The 20,939-nt window shown below is 48.1% G+C and overlaps 3 protein-coding genes across 4 annotated transcripts in view; 2 read left to right on the forward strand and 1 right to left on the reverse strand.

Moving 5' to 3' along the window:
- GNB3 (G protein subunit beta 3) overlaps positions 1 to 5,970 on the forward strand; it is a 31,067-nt gene extending 25,097 nt beyond the window's left edge. Inside the window, exons 8-10 of the mRNA XM_081176855.1 lie at positions 928 to 1,129; positions 1,285 to 1,501; positions 5,048 to 5,970. Of these exons, the coding sequence (XP_081032981.1) occupies positions 928 to 1,129; positions 1,285 to 1,501; positions 5,048 to 5,154 (526 nt within the window). The 3' untranslated portion in view covers positions 5,155 to 5,970. The remainder of the gene's footprint in view (positions 1 to 927; positions 1,130 to 1,284; positions 1,502 to 5,047) is intronic.
- A 138-nt stretch (positions 5,971 to 6,108) lies between these two features.
- Positions 6,109 to 13,432, reverse strand: CDCA3 (cell division cycle associated 3). The gene is made up of 6 exons (XM_081176966.1): positions 13,302 to 13,432; positions 11,405 to 11,582; positions 11,114 to 11,252; positions 10,292 to 10,564; positions 8,602 to 8,723; positions 6,109 to 6,555 (listed from the first exon to the last, which is right to left on the reverse strand). The coding sequence occupies exons 2-6, from the start codon at positions 11,522 to 11,524 to the stop codon at positions 6,415 to 6,417; spliced, it is 795 nt and encodes a 264-aa protein (XP_081033092.1). The 5' UTR covers positions 11,525 to 11,582; positions 13,302 to 13,432; the 3' UTR covers positions 6,109 to 6,414.
- A 414-nt stretch (positions 13,433 to 13,846) lies between these two features.
- Positions 13,847 to 20,939, forward strand: part of USP5 (ubiquitin specific peptidase 5) — a 29,816-nt gene continuing 22,723 nt past the window's right edge. The window contains exons 1-3 of one of the 2 annotated variants that reach the window (XM_081176323.1): positions 13,847 to 14,031; positions 20,400 to 20,525; positions 20,707 to 20,773. In XM_081176323.1, the coding sequence (XP_081032449.1) occupies positions 13,924 to 14,031; positions 20,400 to 20,525; positions 20,707 to 20,773 (301 nt within the window). In that variant the 5' untranslated portion in view covers positions 13,847 to 13,923. The remainder of the gene's footprint in view (positions 14,032 to 20,399; positions 20,526 to 20,706; positions 20,774 to 20,939) is intronic. The other variant, XM_081176324.1, reaches the window with a different exon arrangement.

The following is a 20,939-nucleotide window of genomic DNA, read 5'->3' on the forward strand; positions in this document are numbered from 1 at the left end:
TTTAAGGATCCTTAAAGCCACAACCAGATCAGATACAAGAGCAGAGCAGGTGGCAATTTTAGTCATGTTGCCGCTGCTGTTAGCTACCTTGAGGTCTGTTTTGAGGAAAGGTGGGACAGAAGTACTTTAAATAAACAAATGAGAGAGAGAGAGAGAGAGAGAGAGAGAGAGAGAGAGAGAGAGAGAGAGAGAGAGAGAGAGACGCGGCAGCTAAAAAAGCCAATGCAATTCTGGGCTGCATCAATAGGAGTATAGCATCTAGATCAAGGGAAGTAATAGTGCCACTGTATTCTGCTCTGGTCAGACCTCACCTGGAGTACTGTGTCCAGTTCTGGGCACCACAGTTCAAGAAGGACACTGACAAACTGGAACGTGTCCAGAGGAGGGCAACCAAAATGGTCAAAGGCCTGGAAACGATGCCTTATGAGGAACGGCTAAGGGAGCTAGGCATGTTTAGCCTGGAGAAGAGGAGGTTAAGGGGTGATATGATAGCCATGTTCAAATATATAAAAGGATGTCACATAGAAGAGGGAGAAAGGTTGTTTTCTGCTGCTCCAGAGAAGTGGACACGGAGCAATGGATCCAAACTACAAGAAAGAAGATTCCACCTAAACATTAGGAAGAACTTCCTGACAGTAAGAGCTGTTTGACAGTGGAATTTGCTGCCAAGGAGTGTGGTGGAGTCTCCTTCTTTGGAGGTCTTTAAGTAGAGGCTTGACAACCATATGTCAGGAGTGCTCTGATGGTGTTTCCTGCTTGGCAGGGGGTTGGACTCAATGGCCCTTGTGGTCTCTTCCAACTCTATGATTCTATGATTCTATGAGAGAGTGTGTGTGCGTGCATGTGTGTGTTTCTCTGGGTGAACCCATGAGCAGAACAGCCCCATCACTCTGTTCCTCTCTCCTCCTCAATGCCCCCTCACTGCAGTATGCTCTGGGACATTGAAACCGGACAACCGAAGACAACGTTCGTCGGCCACACTGGAGACTGCATGAGCTTGGCCGTCTCCCCAGACTTCAATCTTTTCATCTCTGGAGCCTGTGATGCCTCGGCCAAGCTGTGGGATGTCCGGGAGGGCAGCTGCCGCCAGACTTTCACGGGGCACGAGTCGGATATCAACGCCATCTCTGTAGGTTCCCCTAAGTGGCCGGGCCCAGAGCTGAGGGATGGTGGCAGGACTGGAATAAAGGACAGGGGAAGGCAGCTAGGGTTATAATAATGGGCGGGGGCTGCAGAATAGGAGGGAAGGGAGTGAGATCATTGTTTGCATCTGTCTCTGCCCAGTTCTTCCCCAATGGCGAGGCCATTTGCACTGGTTCCGATGACGCCACCTGTCGCCTCTATGACCTCCGGGCAGACCAGGAGCTCATTGTCTACTCACACGAGACCATCATCTGCGGAATTACCTCAATCGCGTTCTCCCGCAGTGGACGGCTCCTGCTGGCTGGATACGATGATTTTAACTGCAATATCTGGGACTCCCTAAAAGCAGAACGTGTGGGTGAGTAGGCCGTGCCCCGGAGCTAGCATCTCTCTATGCCAGCTACTTCCATTCCAGGGACAAAGACCGTCTTCTCCTTCAGGAAAGCATGGCGGTTTATTTTATTTTAAAGTATTTGTATATCATCACACTGATTCCAGCATGGGTCACAACAATGAATTGCATATGCAAGTACAGTGGTACCTCAGGTTACATATGCTTCAGGTTACAGACTCCGCTAACCCAGAAATAGTGCTTCAGGTTAAGAACTTTGCTTCAGGATGAGAACAGAAATTGTGCTCCGGCGGCGCAGCAGCAGCAGGAGGCCCCATTAGCTAAAGTGGTCTTCAGGTTAAGAACAGTTTCAGGGTAAGTACGGACCTCCAGAACAAATTAAGTACTTAACCCGAGGTACCACTGTATTTAAAATAACACCTGCTGGGACTTTTCATTGTACATTGCCTTGGAATGCTTGGGTAGAAGGTGATCAATAAGTTGTTATTAGTAATACTAATAAATGTGAAGGACAGAAGGTGGAATAGAAATCAAACCAACACAAAGGGGTGTTATATGAATCATCAGGGTTCTATCATCTTTTTGAAATGTATGTTGCTTGGAAACCTTAGTAACATGTGACTAATAAATCTAATTAATAGTAGTAAAGGTAAAGGTACCCCTGACCGTTAGGTCCAGTCGCGGATGACTCTGGGGTTGCGCGCTCATCTCGCTCTATAGGCCGAGGGAGCCGGCATTTGTCTGCAGACAGCTTCCAGGTCATGTGGCCAGCATGACTAAGCCACTTCTGGCGAACCAGAGCAGCGCACGGAAACGCTGCTTACCTTCCCGCCAGAGTAGTACCTATTTATCTACTTGCACTTGATGTGCTTTTGAACTGCTAGGTTGGCAGGAGCTGGGACCAAACAATGGGAGCTTACCCCATCACGGGGATTCAAACTGCCGACCTTCTGATCAGCAAGCCCTAGGCTCTGTGGTTTAGACCACAGCGCCACCCACGTCCCAATTAATAGTAGTATGCACAGTTAAAAGCCCTCTCCCTACCCAATTAAAAATAATAATCAAAATATCATTCCATGAATTTCCAACTCGCAATAGCAAGTTGAAAGCAGGTTCAGAAAGTGGGAGGTTCTGCTCTCCAAATGTAGAGGGCATGGTGTCCTCTTTAAAAGGAGGAGGGGCTGTCAACTGGCTGAGAACTTGTCTCATCAATTAGTATTTCGCATGGTTAAATTGTTCCTGGACTGTGCCAGTGAGAGGCAGATCACAGCACATGAGTGTGTTCTTGATTGAATATTATCTGTCAGGGGTTCAGGGACAGAGGCACAGGGGAGGCAGGAGATGGAGAGCGATTGGGAGGAATCCGAGGACAGCGAGGAGGATGACAGTGATCCAAGGGATTCCATGAGCCTCTCCAGCGAATCAGAGGATTCCCAGAAGGGGGCGCCTGTGGTCAAGACAAGGGGAGTCCCAGGGGGGACGCATCAGGGGCAAGGGCCCAGCAGGGAATCCCAAAGCGGCAGCTGGAGATCAGGACCAGCTTCCCCACCAGAGAATGGCAAGGGGGGGGGGAAGTTCCAGTGTGCCAGGGGAAGCAGCTCCGTCAGCAGGAAATGAGGGAAGGTCAGAACAAGCCATCCTCCCGGAAGGGGAGGGGAGTAGTGTAACGATCAGAAGGAAGGTTGGGAGCTGCGCGCGCGCGCCAAGTTCAAATGTGCAGGCGCGCGGGGAAACAGAGAGCCCGGATGGGGAGCCAGGTCCTAAAGCCCGCCGGAGGGAGGGGGAGCAATCTGGGGAATCGGCGTCAGAGGAGTCCAGGAGGGGCGAAACCCCAGCGGGCAGGAAGACCCTGCGGAAAAGGGGAGAAAGAAGGAGGTGGAGCAGAGTGACACTCTTAAACTGGTGCAGGGGAGGGACTGACTCAGAGGGGACTTCAGCAGTCTAGCGTAACAGACGTGGGGCTGCGCGCCTCGGCTGTGGAGCGGAAAATGAACTGCAATAAACATTTCTATATATAAAGAGAGACTGGCGTTGGTCCTTTGTGAGCTGGGACCTGAGGCAGCCCTGACATTATCTCATATAAAAAGCCCTCCATACATAGAGGTAAGGTAAATGTAAAGGACCCCTGGATGGTTTAGTCCAGTCAAAGGCAACTATGGGGTTGTGGCGCTCATCTCGCTTTCAGGCCGAGGGAGCCAGCGTTTGACCATAGACAGCTTTCTGGGTCATGTGACCAGCATGACTAAACCGCTTCTGGCACAATGGAACACTGTGACAGAAACCAGAGCGCGTGGAAACGCCGTTTACCTTCCCGCCGCAGTGGTACCTATTTATCTACTTGCAGCGGCGTCCTTTCGAACTGCTAGGTTGGCAGGAGCTGGGACAGAGCAACGGGAGCTCACCCCGTCGCAGGGATTCGAACCGCCGACCTTCTGATCGGCAAGCCCAAGAGGCTCAGTGGTTTAGACCACAGTGCCACCCTAGATATGTCAGAGCTCAGGCTACTGTCACTCACTCTTTCTCCAAAATGCTACTTTGCTGCATCCCACCCCCACCCCCCCAGGGCTCTCTAATTGTGCAACTTCAGGCCGAAGTGGTACGACTTTACTGCTTGTATAAAGTGGTTCAGAGGCTTGGGAATGGAGTTGAGATGTGGACTTTAATGCATTGCAGGACCATGATGCGTGGAGGCCACGTTCCCGCACCTGGGACTGTCAGCTGCCAGACCAGGCTCCTGCACCTTTAATAGTTGTCTGATAAGCTACATCTGTTCAAGTTCTCTCTTCTACACTGTTATGAAAGGTGCAGGTGCCTGGTCCTTTTCTACCTGGCTCCTCCACAGCAACAAGCATAGGTTGAGCTGCTTTGTCCCATATCAAGCTGTCCAAATGGAGGCCATGCTCTGAGTAGCTCTGACGCAGCAGGTGAATGGCAACCAGAGACAAATTTGGTGGCACCCAGACTTTAGAATTCCTTCCTTAAAGGGATCTGGGTGTTTCCTTCCTCTTATGCTTCCAGTTATTTCATCATAAACTTTATTGCACTAGCCAAAGGCCATGGCATCATTCACAAAGGGAACAAAAAGAAAGGCAACAATAACCATAAACACATCAAGGCACTGCAGATACAATAAACCACAATCACTTCTCCTAAAAATTGTTGCATGCAATAGAATAGCAAGGGGTTCTCAGCAGCTTAGAGAATATTTTAACTTGGGTGGAATCTACACGCATATAAAAAAAAACGCTGTGAAAATGCTTCTTTAAAAAACGTTTTGAAAAATATATTGAATGTGCCATAGCTCACCATCACCATCTAGTGCTGCTTTTGTATATTGCACTTCAAAAGGCATTTAAAATGTTTTATTTGCAGCTGTAAAGCAGAGTCCCAAGTTTCCCATTTTGTCATGGCCATTATTCTCAGCTTGTATCTGTTCGTTTACACCAAGTTTTCTGCTTTATTAAGTTAGGTGCCTCTGTCTGCAGGGCAGAAAGATGGGATGCAAATATTTACAAAGTGCTCATAATGGGTTTCCATCCATTCCCCCGTCAGGAATCCTGTCTGGACATGACAACCGGGTGAGCTGTTTGGGCGTAACCGCAGACGGCATGGCTGTGTCTACCGGCTCCTGGGACAGCTTCCTGAAAATCTGGAACTGACGAGGAAATGGGAGAAGGGAGACCTCCCCGGGCATCATTTATTGCGTACTACCGGTTGCTTGTTCTATGCAGACTTACTGATCCATAAGACACTTCCCTACTTAAAGGAGGTGGTCAGGGAAAGGGTCCACAGGCCAGTTTTCCCAACACTTTTTCTTGCCCTCCCCCACAACCCGAGCTCAGGGATCCCCTCTTAGTGTGGCTGCTTCAGGGACACACTTCAGCGAGAGGCAGGCCACCTATTCACTCTGCCAGCTTCCTTTACTTGAAGCTGCAGAAAACCCCTAGGCTCCCATCAGGTTTCTGACTCTCCTCATCCAGAAGTCTCATGCATTCCCCAGTACCTTCAGTTTTTAAGATTTCTTTTCCATTTTTATCCCATTAGTTCCCCCACAGACATACCTCCACCCGTGTTGCCCTTTGTTAACCGATCGCAAGCATTTCTGTGAAAAGAAGAGGTTCACCAAGGATTCTGCATTGATCTTTATTCACTTTTATCTCAAGTAAGGAACGAAGAGTACGTTAGCTCCTCACTGCTATAATTTCCAGGGCGGGGGGGGGGGGGAGTTTGCTGCCTCCATTTTGGGCGCCAGAGTCAGGGAATGCTTTATGTAGTCCTGTAGTCAATGCTGCCACCCTGCACTTTCTTACCTGGTGTGTACACTTTCCCCCTCTCCAGCATCTGCTAGATTCCTCTTAGCCACTGCTTTGAAATGTAATTGTACCATACAGGAGTTTTATAGCCCAAGCAAAATAAAAGTGACACATCAGACAAACTGGCTCAGGCTGCATCATTTGAGAAATCTTTCCTCCCGTTGGACTTCAGAGTCCAGTATTACCCTCCTGAAAAGGGTTGCAGCTCCCAGAACAGTGGGAAGTCAACTCTTCCAACAAAAAACAGCACAGTTCACTAGCCTCCCTCCCAGCAGGTTGCAAAATATCAAAGAACCGCCGTCTCAATCAAAAGCGAAAGTTTATTTTCCACACAAGAAAACACAGAAAGTTGATAGGAGCAAAGACATTTCAGAAGGTAAGCTACCTACTCGAGTCTGTACAAGATAAAACATAAATATGAAGCCAGAGATATGAGTACTATATAAAGAGCAACTCCTTTACTGAGAACAGAAGCATTGAGAGGGAAACCAGTTGCCAGGGAGGCAAAGGCTGTATTTCCCACGATACGGCCACAATCCTCGGGTCTTCAGAGTCTCCTTCCTGCAGCTTCCAGGGGCCAGGAATTCCTGGAGCATCTGAAGGAGACTAGTTTTCAACCAAATGACGCTGATTCTCTTTGTTCAAGGAATCCCAGCTGTAGAAGCCTGTTTTGAAGCCCCGTCCAGAATTCAACACGCCTTCCTTGCGCTCTGCTTGGTTATCGGCCGCTGACAGTCGCCTCTTACTCTGAAGAGAAGGAAAAACAAGATGTTGATATGGGGAGTGGGAGAGACACCAGTGCACACAAATGCTCCCACCCCTAGATAGGAACAACCAGTGACAAGTTGGGAGAGAGGGCATTTACAAGTTTTAATAAAATTCTTCCCCCAAAAAGATATCCAGCAAGAGAGAAAAGGTCAATAACTCAGTGTGTTTCTGTGCAAACAGACACAGAAACGCACACCAGCCTCATTCCTCCTACTGTGCTTCCCCCGTCAGAAGAGGCCAAGCTGCCAGGGTCTAGCAAGACCAGGTAGGCAGTAAAGGTGGTGAGATTTTATCCCCCAGTAGTGCCCCCAGTTGTGGTGGCCTCTTATTTTGTACCTTAGAACTCATTTGAGTTTTAGGAAGAAAAGTACAGTGGTACCCCGCAAGACGAACGCCTCGCGAGACGAAAAACTCGCAAAACGAAAGGTTTTTTCGTTTTCGAGTTGCCTCGCAAGACGAATTTCCCTATGGGCTTGCTTCGCAAAACGAAGCTTGCCCCGGGGACAGCGGGTCTTCTCTTTTGAAGCAAGGGGCGGCGGGGAGAAGCGATCTTCTCCCCGCAGCCCCAGGTCCGGGGACAGCGGGAAGCGCTTCCCGCTGCCCCCAGACCTCTTTTGAAGCAAGGGGCTGCGGGGAGATCGCTTCTCCCGGTGCTCCGAAGCAGGGCGGGGGGGTGGGAACACCTTCCCCCACCGCCCGGCTTCGGAACGGTGCTCCGAAGCGGGGCGGAGGGGTGGGAACACCTTCCCCCACCGCCCGGCTTCGGAACGGTGCTCCGAAGCGGGGCGGGGGGGTGGGAACACCTTCCCCCACCGCCCGGCTTCGTAACAGTGCTCCGAAGCGGGGCGGGGGGGGTGGGAACACCTTCCCCCACCGCCCGGCTTCGGAACGGTGCTCCGAAGCGGGGCGGGGGGGTGGGAACACCTTCCCCCACCGCCCGGCTTCGGAACGGTGCTCCGAAGCGGGGCGGGGGGGTGGGAACACCTTCCCCCACCGCCCGGCTTCGGAACGGTGCTCCGAAGCGGGGCGGGGGGGTGGGAACACCTTCCCCCACCGCCCGGCTTCGGAACGGTCCTCCGAAGCGGGGCGGGGGGGCGGGAACACCTTCTGAAGGCTGGCGGGGGGCAAAAGTCTTTGTCCCCCCTGCCTGCCTTCCCAGGGGCTTTTAAATCGCCCCGGACAGCGGAGAAGTCCTCCGCTGTCTGGGGCGATTTTAAAATGCCGCCCGCCAGCATTTTAAGATTGCCCGGACAGCGGAAAAGTCCTCCGCTGTCCCGGGTTTTTTTAAAATGCTGGGGGTGGGAAGAAAAGCCCTTATCCCCCCCCCCCAGCCTTCAGAAGAGGTCCCCGGACCTGGTCTGAAGGCGGTTTCCCTAGGAACGCATTAATTGATTTTCAATGCATTTCTATGGGAAACCGTGCATCGCAAGACGAAAAACTCGCAAGACGAAGAGACTTGCGGAACGAATTAATTTCGTCTTGCGAGGCACCACTGTACAGGCAACAACTCAATTTATGCTCATTCAATTGGTGCATGGCTGCGCATGCATCACACCAAACACGAATGTGACTTTTAAAATGTCAAAAACAGCCCTAAAAGAGCCCAGAAAAGGTGCAAAAACAGCACCTAGCAATCCCACAAGTCTTTGCAAGTGCAATCCCAGGAGCCCTTACACCAACCATTGAGGTCTCTGGGGAGTTTAAACAAGGAAGTTTGGAGGGGGCAATTGTGGTGGAGTTTGGCATCTGGTAAGCGCTGCTGGTTTTCCCCAAAGGGTTTCCAGAGGTTTAAGAGAGTATTTGCAGGCTTTTCCAATGGTGTTTCAAAAACTATATACACAATCTCACTTGAAGCTGGAGGGACTATAACAAAACTAATAGGATGGGAGAGGCACCAAGCAATCAGTTCTGCTCCAGCTGCTGAAACTGAGAATCCAAGCCCCAGAAATACAGCAGAGGCATGTCAGAGCTCCTAGCTTTCATGGTCAGTGGAAATGTAGAGAGACTTCCTTCCCCACACATCACCTGATGAGAAGCAAGGGAATTCGGGGAATTGTCGTCCTGCAAGACACTTAGGGGAGAACGTCCAGCACCTGTTGACATTGCCAGTATCTTGCTGCTGGTTCTGTGCCTTGTCGTTCTGCTCCCTTGAAAAGAAAAGGGCAGAGAACAAATCAATGACAACTTACCATGCAGCATTCATGCTTTGCAGCGGGTTGGACTAGATGACCCTCAGCAACTCTACAATTTCTCAAAATGGAAGTGCAAGAGCTTTGACACACCCCTTCTCCACCTCCACATGGTCTGGGACACACAACCAGAGAGATGAGAACACATTTTGCTGCGCCAGCCAACCAGCAGCTTGCACTGTGTCCCTCCATTTTCCCTTTGGAGCAGGGGTCTCCCAAGAGGAAGCTGGCAGAGGTGGAACACTTGCCTCATCATATCCAGCATTTAGTTTTAAACCAAGCCTGATTTGCAAATTGCATGCATGGGACACACTGTTTGACAGGCGTGGGGGCCAGCACTAGTTCCCCCCATACCTTTCACAGTAACCACCAGCTTACACTGCTACAACTGCACACCCAAAAATTGTTGGGATATTTCCGTTCCACCTTAAAAGGGAGCAGGCTTTGTGAGTCACAGAGTCTGCGCATGTCCTGTTCACAGGATGTGTATGTTTGCTATTGCTTTCATTTCTCTCTCTGTCGAAGACACTGATGCAGAACAGTCATGTCTTCCTTTGTTCTGATCAATGCTGAATAAAAGCTTGTAAATAATGCTCTCCTGGGTGCGACTTTTGCTGTGCATTATCTGCTGATAAGAGTGTGCACGAGCCCTGGAATGTGGCATGGTATTTTCAGGAAACTCGTGTCGCTAATAGCTCATACTGCGTAACTACGGGAGGTCGATGGATCGTCCGGCAGCCGGCTTGGGGCCATGATGGACTTTATCTCCCTGGCAGTATCCCAACGTATCCCATGCATTTACACACAAACATCCTTACCCCCCACCCCAACTGCCCCCATAAATTCCTGTTCCCTCATTCCCCTCTGAACAGGAACTGTCATGAGCGAGCCAGCAGTAAATCACACCAGGCAAGTTGGAATTAACTCTTGCTAGCCACAGTTTGCAAAGGAGTGTCAGGTCTAATGAGCACAGCAACTCGTCTCCAGCAGTTCTTGCCCCCATGAAGCAGTTGCTGAGACTGGGGGTCCCCGCCTCCCCACAGTTGCCTTAGTCCCCTCCTCACCAGGGTTTGTCTCTCCCCCCCCCCCAGCGATCAGATACTGCGCCTGCATGCAACCAACCTCACCTCCACCCTCTGCATGCCTCTTCTGGTTCTGGGAGAGAAGGGTGGAGAGGAGTATGTTGCAGCAGGAGGGGGAGACCCCTGTGCCTCTTCACCTGCTGGACTCATCTCTGTCTCTTGGCCTCCCTCATCCCACTCTCCTGTTCAGCATTCGCCTCTGATTCTGGACTTCTCTCGGCCACAGACTCTCACGGCTCTCTAAGCCATGTTACCTCTTCAGCTTCTGACACTCTTCCCAGTCTTCTCCCTCCCACCCACTGTTGTCCCACCACCACTTCCTGGGCTCTGAGCCGCCTTCACTTGGGGGGTTCCCCAGCTGGTGCCTCCCCCCATTGCTCTGCATCCAACCTGTCCATGACAGCAACTGACTAGAGGCACTGCCTGGAGCGATCAAAGCCTTACCTGTTGGATGAAGAACACCGACAGGGGGAGCTGTTTTTGTTGCAGCTGCAGCAGAAGCGTTGGAGGGCAGCGGCTCATTTCTCTCCTCTGCCCACAGGGGACTCTCCTGGGATGCTTCTCCTAGAGAATCTTTTCCCCTGGAAGCCTCCTCTGTCGCAAGGGCAGCTTCAGACTTCTGGCTTTCACGGCAAGACTCCTCCAGAAAGATATCTCCCTCCAAGTCCTCTGCTACAAAGACTCTGCTGAGTTGCTTCACTAGACAGTTTATGGTGTCTGGAAAGGAGGAAAATCACAGAACTGAGAATATGAGTTGTATGGTTTGTTTTAATCTCACCTATTTTTGCTGTGTATTTTGCCTAGAAAATGCTTTTTTATGTGACTCACAAACTGAATAAATCAGTGTGAAATCTTATGCCAGGAGAAACATCTTCGATAAACCTCCAGCAGGAACCATATGTTTTCACCTCTGAGTTTGAGGCAACACAAGAGCAGAGCCATTTGTGGCAAGATGATGATGATGATAATAATAATAATAATTTTGTTGTTAATACCCTGCCCATCAGGCTGGGTTTCCCCAGCCACTCTGGACGGCTCCCAACATAATTTAAAAACACAATAAAACATCAAACATTAAAAATTTCCCTAAACAGATGATGGCTTTGAGTCCACTCAGCTCTTTCCTCAAAGAGAGGAAAGAGCAGCCAACATTGTTCACTACGGTTCTTGGGAACCATTCTGCCTAGCAGCAGTTTTCAAGCCTGGAAAATCAAAGGTCCCATTTCTCTGCTCATTAGGGTTATTGGGCATCACATCCCCACTTACCTGCCTCCACAGGTTTCACGGGAGTACGCGAGACACCAGGTGTTGGGGAACGAGGGTCACAGCTAAGATTCTGGTTGTTGGGTACCAAGCCAACGTCCTTTGGATCGGACAGGGGACTCGCTTGCGGGGAGCTTTCCACCTAAGGAACAATAAATATGAGCATAGCTCACCCTGTGTGAACTAAGTTAGAACAAATAACAGGAAAGGGATGGGGAAAGAGGAAGGGACAACATGCTAATCCATGCTGCTTCAGAGAGGCGTTGAAAGATGGGCCTCAAGGTCTCCCTGTACCTCTATGGGAGTTCTCAGGATCCCAGCTGTAGGTGATCGTGGATCGCTAACGTGTTGCAGGTGCTTATTCAGCAGAGGCTTGCAGGTGGGTGTTGTTGGAGAGCTCTCAGAAGCCCCCATGACAGCAGGCAGCAAACACAGCAACTCCTCAGGGCAATTCTTCTGCTGACCAAGACTTCTGTAGAAAGAAGAGTCACTCAACATGTTGAGTTACAATCCGGGAAAAGGGTCACCAACAGCATAATATTCTAAATCAAAGGCTATCCTCAGTTTAAAAAGGCCTGCTACTTCAAAGCACTGCAGGATGAAGAAAACATAGGAAAAGCCATAATGAACTCCTGGCACCGTCTCCCTTAAGGGGTACCTAGATTACCAGCCAAGGGCTTTTTTTCCAGCTGGAACTCAGTTCCGGCACCTCTCAGGTGGGTGCCATTGCCATTATAAGAGAATAAGGGAAGCATTCATGGTGGGTTCCGGCACCTCTTTTTCTGGGAAAATAGCACTGCCGGCCAGCATAAATGAAGGGGGAAATACTGAGGAAGATATGAGCATTCCCACAACACCCAGTGGAAACCTCTCAAATTCCATATAGCTCTCACTGAAGGGGTAGCAGAACCTCAGACTGCAGGTGGAGGGGACTCACATGACTGAACACTCCTTAATATAAGTCACATATGCTATCACCAGTAGTCTTTTTTTTTTGGCCACAGTAATTCAAAGCAACTCAGAATATTTTAAACCAAAACACATACAGTGGTACCTCAGGTTAAGTATTTACGGTAATTCGTTCCGGAGGTCTGTACTTAACCTGAAACCATTCTTAACCTGAAGCACCACTTTAGCTAATGGGGCCTCCCGCTGCTGCTGCGCCGCCGGAGCACGATTTCTGTTCTCATCCTGAAGCAAAGTTCTTAACCCAAGGTACTATTTCTGGGTTAGCAGAGTCTGTAACTTGAAGCACCTGTAACCTGAAGCATATGTAACCCGAGGTACCACTGTATATTAAAACCAGCACTACATTATACACACACACACACAAATGTAATTTAATGCTATTAATTTTTTAAAATGATTCCCGTCCAATATGTTTTAGCTGTTCCTGCTATTATTATTATTAAATTTTTATGCTGCCCTCCATTGGAAAATCCCAGGGCAGTTCACAACCTAACTGAACTGAACAATATGAGAACGTATAATCCACAATAACTGAACAATATGAGAACGTATAATCCACAAGAAAAACACACACATAACCCCACTCCCGCAACAACATTTAAAAGGACATATAATGTTAATCTGCTAAAGTCCACCTTAAAGTCCTTGTCAGGGGGGGAAAAGGCGTGGTATAAATAATGATAGTGATGAGAGGGTAAGGATTTGCTGAACTAAATATCTGAACTGGAACACAAAATGGGAGGTGTGAGGAGGTCAAGAAACTAGTGAGTGAAATATAAGATTTGAATAATATCATCTATTTTCTGTTTTGTCTTTTGGCCTTTTTCTTTGTTTTTCTTCTTTCCTTTTCTCTTTTTCTTTTTCATTGCTAACTGTTTCTTATCGTGTATTTTTTGTGTGTTTTGTTTTTGTATTTTTAAATCTTGGAATCTTTTATGGTTTGTGAAACTTTAAATATTATTTTAAAATAAATAAATAATGATAGTGATGATGATGATGATGATGATAAATCTTGCACGTAGAAGGCTAGTTGTCAGGTGAAAGGGGGGGTCTTCTCCCTTAGCTGCTAGCTTTCTCCGTGCAGGGAGCTCTGCGGACCCGAGTCCCGGCTAAGCTCGCCAAGTCCACAGCCATCTTCCCCGTGGGGTCCCGCCCCTCGCCAGGTATCCTGGCTGCCCTTCTTCCCACCGCCCGAGTTACGGCCCCGCTCTATGCGACTCACCCGCTTTCGCCCGTCCGACGCGCTGAGGGGCAACTCGGAGGGGAGGCTGCAATTCGAATCTCCCGCCTTCCCCCCCACAGCCGGCACGCTGCAGCTCTGACTGGCTCAAGCTCCCGTCACTCAACTCGCCGCAGCTCAATGTGACGTCATCCCGTTTCCTCCCTTCCTTCTCCCCACCCTCTTTTTCTTTTTAACTGGAAAGTTGAAAGCATCGCCCCTCCTATAGTGGCCTTCTATTGGTGGAGCGTTTGTCAATCAATTATAAGGCAGCGTGGGCCACAGAGCCGACGCTGTTTTATTGGCTAATTCGGGCAAATACAAAAGCCCACCACCCAATAGCACAGCTCGAATCTCATTGGGGCGGAGTTTAACAAAAAAGAAACCGAACGTTTCCATTTGTCGGAAGGGACACCTAGTATTTTTATTGGAACAGGAGGATGTCCGTTTAGAACGAAAGCGCTGATAGGCGGGGGAAGGTAGGTGAGGAGGACGAACCAAACAAAGCACCGCGCGTCCTAGCGTTCGTCTTCGTGGCTGCCCTCATTGGCTAGTGGAGCCTGAGGTACCTTGCTCTCTGATTGGTCGGACCTTGCTGTGGGAGGAGTCGGAAAAAGCAGCTGTCATGGCGGAGCTGAGTGAAGCGCTACTCTCTGTACTGCCATCCATCCGGGTCCCCAAGGCCGGAGACCGCGTCCATAAGGATGAGTGCGCCTTCTCCTTCGACACCCCGGTAAGCTCCCGTAGGAAAGCGCCGGGCGCCGGAGGGAGCCCCCGTTGTCGCCGTAGACTCCGGCCGCCCAGGCTGTGGGAGCGGGGTGGGGGGAGGAGGTTAGCGTAGCCGGGCGCAAGGCACCATGGGACTTGTATTTTTCCCAGGGCGTGACGTCCCTTTCGAACCTGCTGCCAGGGAGCCGAAAGAGCACTACAGGTCCCAGCAGGCACTGCGGCCCAGTCACCTTTTCCTTTTTTTCAGTTGCTTGAAATACGCTTGGCTTACTGGGGGTTGTAGTTCTGAGGGAGGCCGCCGCCTTCCTCGTGGGTTAGGCCCGCGCCTTGCCTGCGGGCGCCCCACCCCGCCGCTTTCCCGGCCCCTTATCCCTCTGACAGGCCGCCTCAGCCGTTCTGAAGAGATACAAGGCAGGGCCGCTTCGAAGCTGAGGGGGGCGCGCGGCATGCTGGGAGCTGTAGTTCTCGCGCCCGGCTGCCGGCTGTACGGCTGCGCTTCGCCGGACTACTGAAGCCTCTGGAACTATCGGGGCGGGGCATGCTGGGAAACGGAGTCCCTCTTAGTTGTGTGCTTGGCGGCGGCGACCCCCACAGAAAACTGCAAATCCCGAAGTCCTTTGGGGCGGGGGGAAAGGGCAACGTTAGGCCTCTCAATTTCGAATCGCACGTGTGCTGCATCACTGGCTCTGCAGCCACACCTTTTACATGGGATTGATGCGACGAGGTCCTGAGCCTCTGGCATCCGAGGTTTTCGTCTGTTTGCTTGCTTGCTTGTTTATTTGTTTTGCTTTTCTTTTCATAGTTTTTTTTTTAAAAATAATTTGATTGATTTCCATTATATAAAAACCACACACCACTTATACTAAGCTGGGATCAGTCAGTCGGTAATAATAATAAATAATAATAATAATAATAATAATAATAATAATAATAATAATAATTTATTTATACCCCGCCCTCCCCAGCCATGACCGGGCTAACAACCAATAATAAAAACAAGTTGATTAAAATACAATTTAAAAGATTAAGATACAACATTAAAACATTAGGATGCAGCCTCTTCATAGGAGGAGAAATGAAAGAGAGGGGGAGGGAATCAAACTGATTCTAAGCCAAAGGCCAGGCGGAACAATTCTGTCTTACAGGCCCTGCGGAAAGAGATCAGATCTCGCAGGCCCTGGTCTCGTGAGGCAGAGCGTTCCACCACGCCGGAGCTAGTGTTGAAAAGGCCCTGGCTCTGGTTGAGGCTAATCTAACTTCCTTAGGGCCCGGGACCTCTAGGGTGTTGCTATTTTTGGACCTTAAGGTACTCCGTGGGGCATAACGGGAGAGGCGGTCCCGTAGGTACGAGTGTCCTAGTCCATGAAGGGCTTTATAGGTCAAAACCAGCACCTTAAATCTGACCCTGTACTCCACCAGGAGCCAGTGCAGCTGGAAAAGCACTGGGTGAATATGCTCCCATGGCAGAGACCCTGTGAGGAGCCTCGCTGCAGCATTCTGCACCCGCTGGAGTTTCTGGGTCAACTTCAAGGGCAGCCCCACATAGAGCGAATTACAGTAGTCAAGCCTGGCATCCAAGGTCTTCATCTGTTTGTTTGTTTGTTTGTTTGTTTGTTTGTTTATTTGTTTTGTTTTTCTTTTCATAGGTTTTTTTAAAAAATAATTTGATTGATTTCCATTATATAACAACCACATACACAACTTAAACTAAGCTGGGATCGTTCAGTTGGTAGAGCACGAGGTTCTTACATCTCAGGGTTGCGGGTTCGAGCCCCACCTTGGGCCAAAGATTCCCGCATCGCAGGGGGCCAGACTAGAAGATGACCCTCATGGCCCCTTCCAGCTCTACGGTTCTGTTATTTTTATTTATTAAATTTGTATACCGCCCTTCGTCTAAAGATCTCAGGGTCGTTCACAGCCTAAAAATACAGACCAAGAACACAAAATAAATAATAAAAACAAGAACGAACCAAACCGATACCTTCCCTGTCCAAACACGTTTAAAAGGACATAGAATGTTGATCAGTCAAAGATCTGGTTGATGAGGAACATTTTCGTCTGGTGTCTAAAGATGTATAATGTAGGCACCAGACGAACCTGCTATGATTCTATGTAATAGCAACAATGAAAAAAATCTCTTAAGTAGCTTATATAAAAATGATTTTAAAAAACAACACTGCATTCAATGTAATTTTCTAAGAAATAGATATAAACTGAACTCAACAGTATAGTGCTCTGAGATCATTACTGCCTCCATCTCACTAATTGCCTAAAGGTGGGCGTTCCAGAGGGTGGGAACAGTTACAGAGATGTCTTGCTTTCATGTTGGCACCAACTGGCAATCCGCTGGTCATGGAACGACCAGGCGCGTCTCCTTGAAAGATCAGCTTGGGCATATGGGCTGCCCACTGTGAGAACGGTGTGCTAGACTAGATGGGCCAGAAGAATGAGTCTCTTCTAAACAACAGGAAAGTAGCCTCCTTTTTCTTAGCTCCCCACAAACCTCTACAAATGGGTAGGAAGGGATTGTTTGAGGCACTTGACTGGGGCTGTTTGGTTGCAATAATTGGCAGCTTTGGGGACCCTGTCTGACAGGTTCTCATTTACATTATCACATTCCAGGCCTCTCCAAACATATATTGTTTCTACTAGCTGGGGAAATAATAATAATTTCCCAGCAACAGTGTGTTGCAGTTTGAGTCTTGTGAAAATACGACATTCCTGCTACAGAAATTCTGGGGAGACATCATGAATCCTTCACAACAAACATGATCAGAAAAAGTGCATTTGAGACTAGCTGGCAGTCATCAGGAAAAGCCCTGTGTCATCAAGAGATGGCTCTAGAGTGATTTTTGACACTGACAGGGTGATGTCTATCATTTGGCATGTTGTTTGCATTCACCAGTACAGAACTAATGCCACACGTATTGTCAAGATAGGGATAAGCATTCAGATCTCACAAAATCTGTCTCAAGCAGTTGGTTTCAAGGCCTCCTTATCTGTAATTTGGAATCTAGGTGACAATGGTCAATACCCACATGCTATACTGTTTTAAAGCACCATGCATCTTGATGGGATTATATTAAATAAAAATCTGTATTCGTTCAGAAACAGGTGCTGTTGTCTGCTATGTTTGAGTTTAACACTACATTGAATCTCAATCCCAGAAAGGACTTGAATGCCATATTTCTACTGTTGCCCATTATAATCTTGCATGTGGACCCAAATTTCCTGAAAATGATATGCAGAAGTACTGTCCATAGGTAGATTTGGAATCAAACATCCTATAATAAAAAGACTGATCTGCTTTTAAGAAAAAATGGAAACAAAATGTTCGATCTCAGAATAGGGATGCTTCACCACACACACTTCAAACCATGTTCTACCTTGCGCGGAAGAGTTTGAGAAACAGCAGCTACCTGAGATTTATCCAGCTTTGGGTGTTTTCATGGTGCCTAATACAAACTGCTATTGGAGGATGTGTTCAGAAAATCTAGCGCTGTGCCTGTTACTCGGTTCACTCTTTTAACTGTCAGAATTATCCAATTAATTTAAAAGCAACTTTTACAAGTTGTAAAAAATCCTGCATATACTTTCTATGCAACAGAAGTTCTTCCCCAGGTTCAGCTTCACCAATTGATTAGGATTTATTGTGATAACCAGATCAAAAGTTTTTTAATGAGGACACACCCGGTGTTCGCAATTAGCCTGGCACATTCTGCATCTGGCTTTTGACCATTTGCGGCCAAGTGAAGATGGCTGGGCGCCAGGATGGCACCTGATGTCTCAACCAGCTGGAGGTGCATGCCTGGGGATCCTTAGATCTTGCCTGTTTTCACACACTCATCCCCCAGCCTTTAGAATTCTATCAGTTATATTTTATTTTCTGCACAATCAGAATGAATTTTTGGAACCAAAATACTTTTTCTGTGCAGCCTGAGCAGGAGCAGTCACCATTAAGAAAAAAAGAGGTAGGAATAGGACTATATACGTGGACTGTCCCTGAATCAAGGGACTTTTCTTCTTTAAGCTCTCAAAAGTTCTTAACCTAGCTCAAGGCTGCCATCTGAACTAGCCAGATGTTTAAATGATAATCGCATTCAGTTAAAAGATCATTTTATCATTTAAAAGATAAGACTTAAGCGCTGTCTTGCCCCCAAATAGCAACTGGACTTTCTGTTTTAGCAGCTGCAACCTTGGTTTAAGAATCCATTTGGCGCCCAGCTTATATATCTGAATTTTTAACACTGGATACACGCCCAGTCAGTGGGGATAAAAGAGGAGAGCACTGGTTATTCACTGAGATGAATATTGTGCTGCTTCCTGGACAGTAAAAGCAGCCTAGACCACAGGAGGGAGGGAGGCTTGCAGTCCAGTGTCTGTCTAAGGAGGGTGATTCCTGGCAGCAGGTCAGATGTTTGAGGGTGGAGCACAGCTGCATAAGGAGCCAGACGGCAACTATTACTCAGCAAGCAGAAACCAGGAATATAGGAGTAGACTGGCAACTTTCTCTCCAGCACAGAATGATTGTGATAGCACAGAGACTGCTTGGCCTGAAAGAGAGTCTGGTAAGGCTCTTCTCCAAAGATCAGCTTCATCTCTTCTCCCTTCCCCGCTGCTCTTTATCTGCCTGCCACATTCCTGGGAGCAAGGATGCCCAGGAGGCTGGTTCATCTTGAGCGAGTGCCTGTCCATGCTGAGATTTGTAGAATTGGAAGAAAAATGGATCAACAACCGATCTGCCTTGAGTAGCATCCTTAAGCTCTGTGCAGAAAGCCGGTCCATGAAATAAATCAAAAAATTGCAAATATAACCGGGGGAGGGTAGAAAACTAATAGGCTAACAATAACAGCAGAAATATTGCATCATTTGTAACTTAAATGAATAGATTAATATATGCAGTTCATATGTCCAAATAGGCATCTAAACAAGATTGACAATTGTAAGCCAGCCCTGAGCTTTATCGAGTTACACAGGGGTAAAAGGCAATGCAGAAGAACACACCAAATGACCTGTCTCTTTCTCGATCTTCATAGTTACGCTTTACTCAAAACTTTAAGCTTTTTCCTTGCGTCTTTGATGTCTCAGGAAGTGATTAAAAATAATAATAAATAGCAAGTATCAAATCACTGCATGAATCTATTGCGTGCTCACACTCACATTTAGGCACTAAACCAGACCATAGCTAAGCATGAACTTACGAGTGTGTGGGTACTCACAGCCAAAGTCACAGCTGCTTTGCTTCTCCCTCAGTTCTGCTGCTGCTGAGCTACCCAGAACGAAGCCATGGTTTGGCTTAGTTTTAAGTGTTAAGCTGGGCTCGTGGTTTGTCTCGCTCCACACAAACCACGAGCTGCAGCCAAGGTATGTTCTTCACTAACTGCTGGTGGTTTGTCTGAAGGATACAAACCACAAGCCCTAGTTCAAACATAACACTAAGCCAAACCGTGACTTAGCTACTGGTAACAGGTAGTTCAGCAGCAGGAGGACCAGAGGCAGAACAAAAGCGGCTGCAATTTTTCCTCTGAATATATTTGTGTGTTCACATTTTGATATGATATGTTTTATATGAACTCAACCTTAGAATACTTTGTGTGTGTGGTTCTGGTTCCTCTGTCTCCAAAACATCATTGGCTGGGTAGGCTACGGAAAATGATAACTGAAAGATAGATCAGGGAGGAAGCAGCCTCGCACCCCGTGACAAGCAAAAATGCCTCAAACCTGGAAATCCTCCATATTAAAGACAAGGGACAAAACGTGACGTCGACCTCTTATTTGAACCACTTCAGTTTGAATGGCTTGAATGATGTTCCACTTCAAATCTCCCATGCACATGTCAAGCTGGTATGTGTGCACAATGGTTTCAGTCTAGCCTTCTCACTGGCACACTTAACTGTGCAGGCTTTTAATTTAAACCGTGCGGGGGGAGGACATGCAAACATTTGATTTCCCCGCTTGTAGAATCTGGTCCACTCCAGTGCAGACTGTGCAGCTTGGTTTGTAGCCTGGATTTGGTTTTCAAATGCAGTTTGTAGCCTGGGCTGCCTTTAGGCCCCGATTCTGAAGAGTGCAGAAAAACAACAACACAGAATGTAGTGTTGGGTGTAGAACTCAGCTTCCTGAAGATTGCACAGATGTGCTTGGAAGTTGTGTGGCAAAGAGCCTGGAATCTTTAAGAAATTGTTAAAAACGAGAGATTTGCAGATGGAATACATTTGGATAGCTTAGGCTGCGGGCTTTTAGCTTTGGGGGGCATAGAATCTTTGTGATGTTGTTTAAAAAAAAAGTTGGATTACTCATGGCACTGCAGACTCATCAACAACCCCTCAACCCCCCATACCTGTTGAATGTCCTCGTATTTCTATTCTACAGGAGTCTGATGGAGGCTTGTATATTTGCATGAACACATTCCTGGGCTTTGGAAAGCAATATGTGGGGAAGCATTATGAGAAAACAGGTCAGCGAGTTTATCTACATCTTAAGAAGACACGCAAGTTGGTAAGAATAGCTGGCTTTCTATCTTATGCGCTTGAACTGCTTGAGCTGAGAAAGTGGGGTTCACGTGTTTAACTTTCTGAGCAGGGGAAGAAATTCCAGGTCCCAATGGCTACTGCCTTGTGGGCTGTGGCCCAGTCTTTGGGATGGCTTCCTAACTACCTCCCTCTTGATTTTCCTCCAGAAAGAAGAAGATACCAACTCCAGCTCTGGAGATCCTCCTAGGAAGAAACCAACGCGTCTAGCTATTGGTAAGCAACTATCCCTGCTCCTCTCTGGTACCCTGAGGATGAAGTCCTTGCATATATTTGGGCTACAGTTTTCCTAGTAGTAAAGACTGCAGGAAAGCTGATATTTCCCATTCCCTTTTAGATCATACATATCCTAAGCTCGGGGGTCCGATGATGTGAAGTTTGG

Source organism: Podarcis bocagei (assembly GCF_964188305.1).
Source record: "Podarcis bocagei genome assembly, chromosome: 17".
Taxonomy (NCBI): domain Eukaryota; kingdom Metazoa; phylum Chordata; class Lepidosauria; order Squamata; family Lacertidae; genus Podarcis; species Podarcis bocagei.

What these genes read in the sequence shown, in the direction of transcription:
- CDCA3 (XM_081176966.1), bottom strand. Translation starts at nt 11,524, where the DNA reads ATGGGGGCTTCTGAGAGCTCTCCAACAACACCCACCTGCAAGCCTCTG. An exon ending in TCCTGAGAACTCCCATAGAG is followed by an intron (nt 11,253 to 11,404) that starts GTACAGGGAGAC and finishes ATTGTTCCTTAG; the next exon opens with GTGGAAAGCTCCCCGCAAGC. An exon ending in CGGTGTTCTTCATCCAACAG is followed by an intron (nt 8,724 to 10,291) that starts GTAAGGCTTTGA and finishes TTTCTTTTCAAG; the next exon opens with GGAGCAGAACGACAAGGCAC.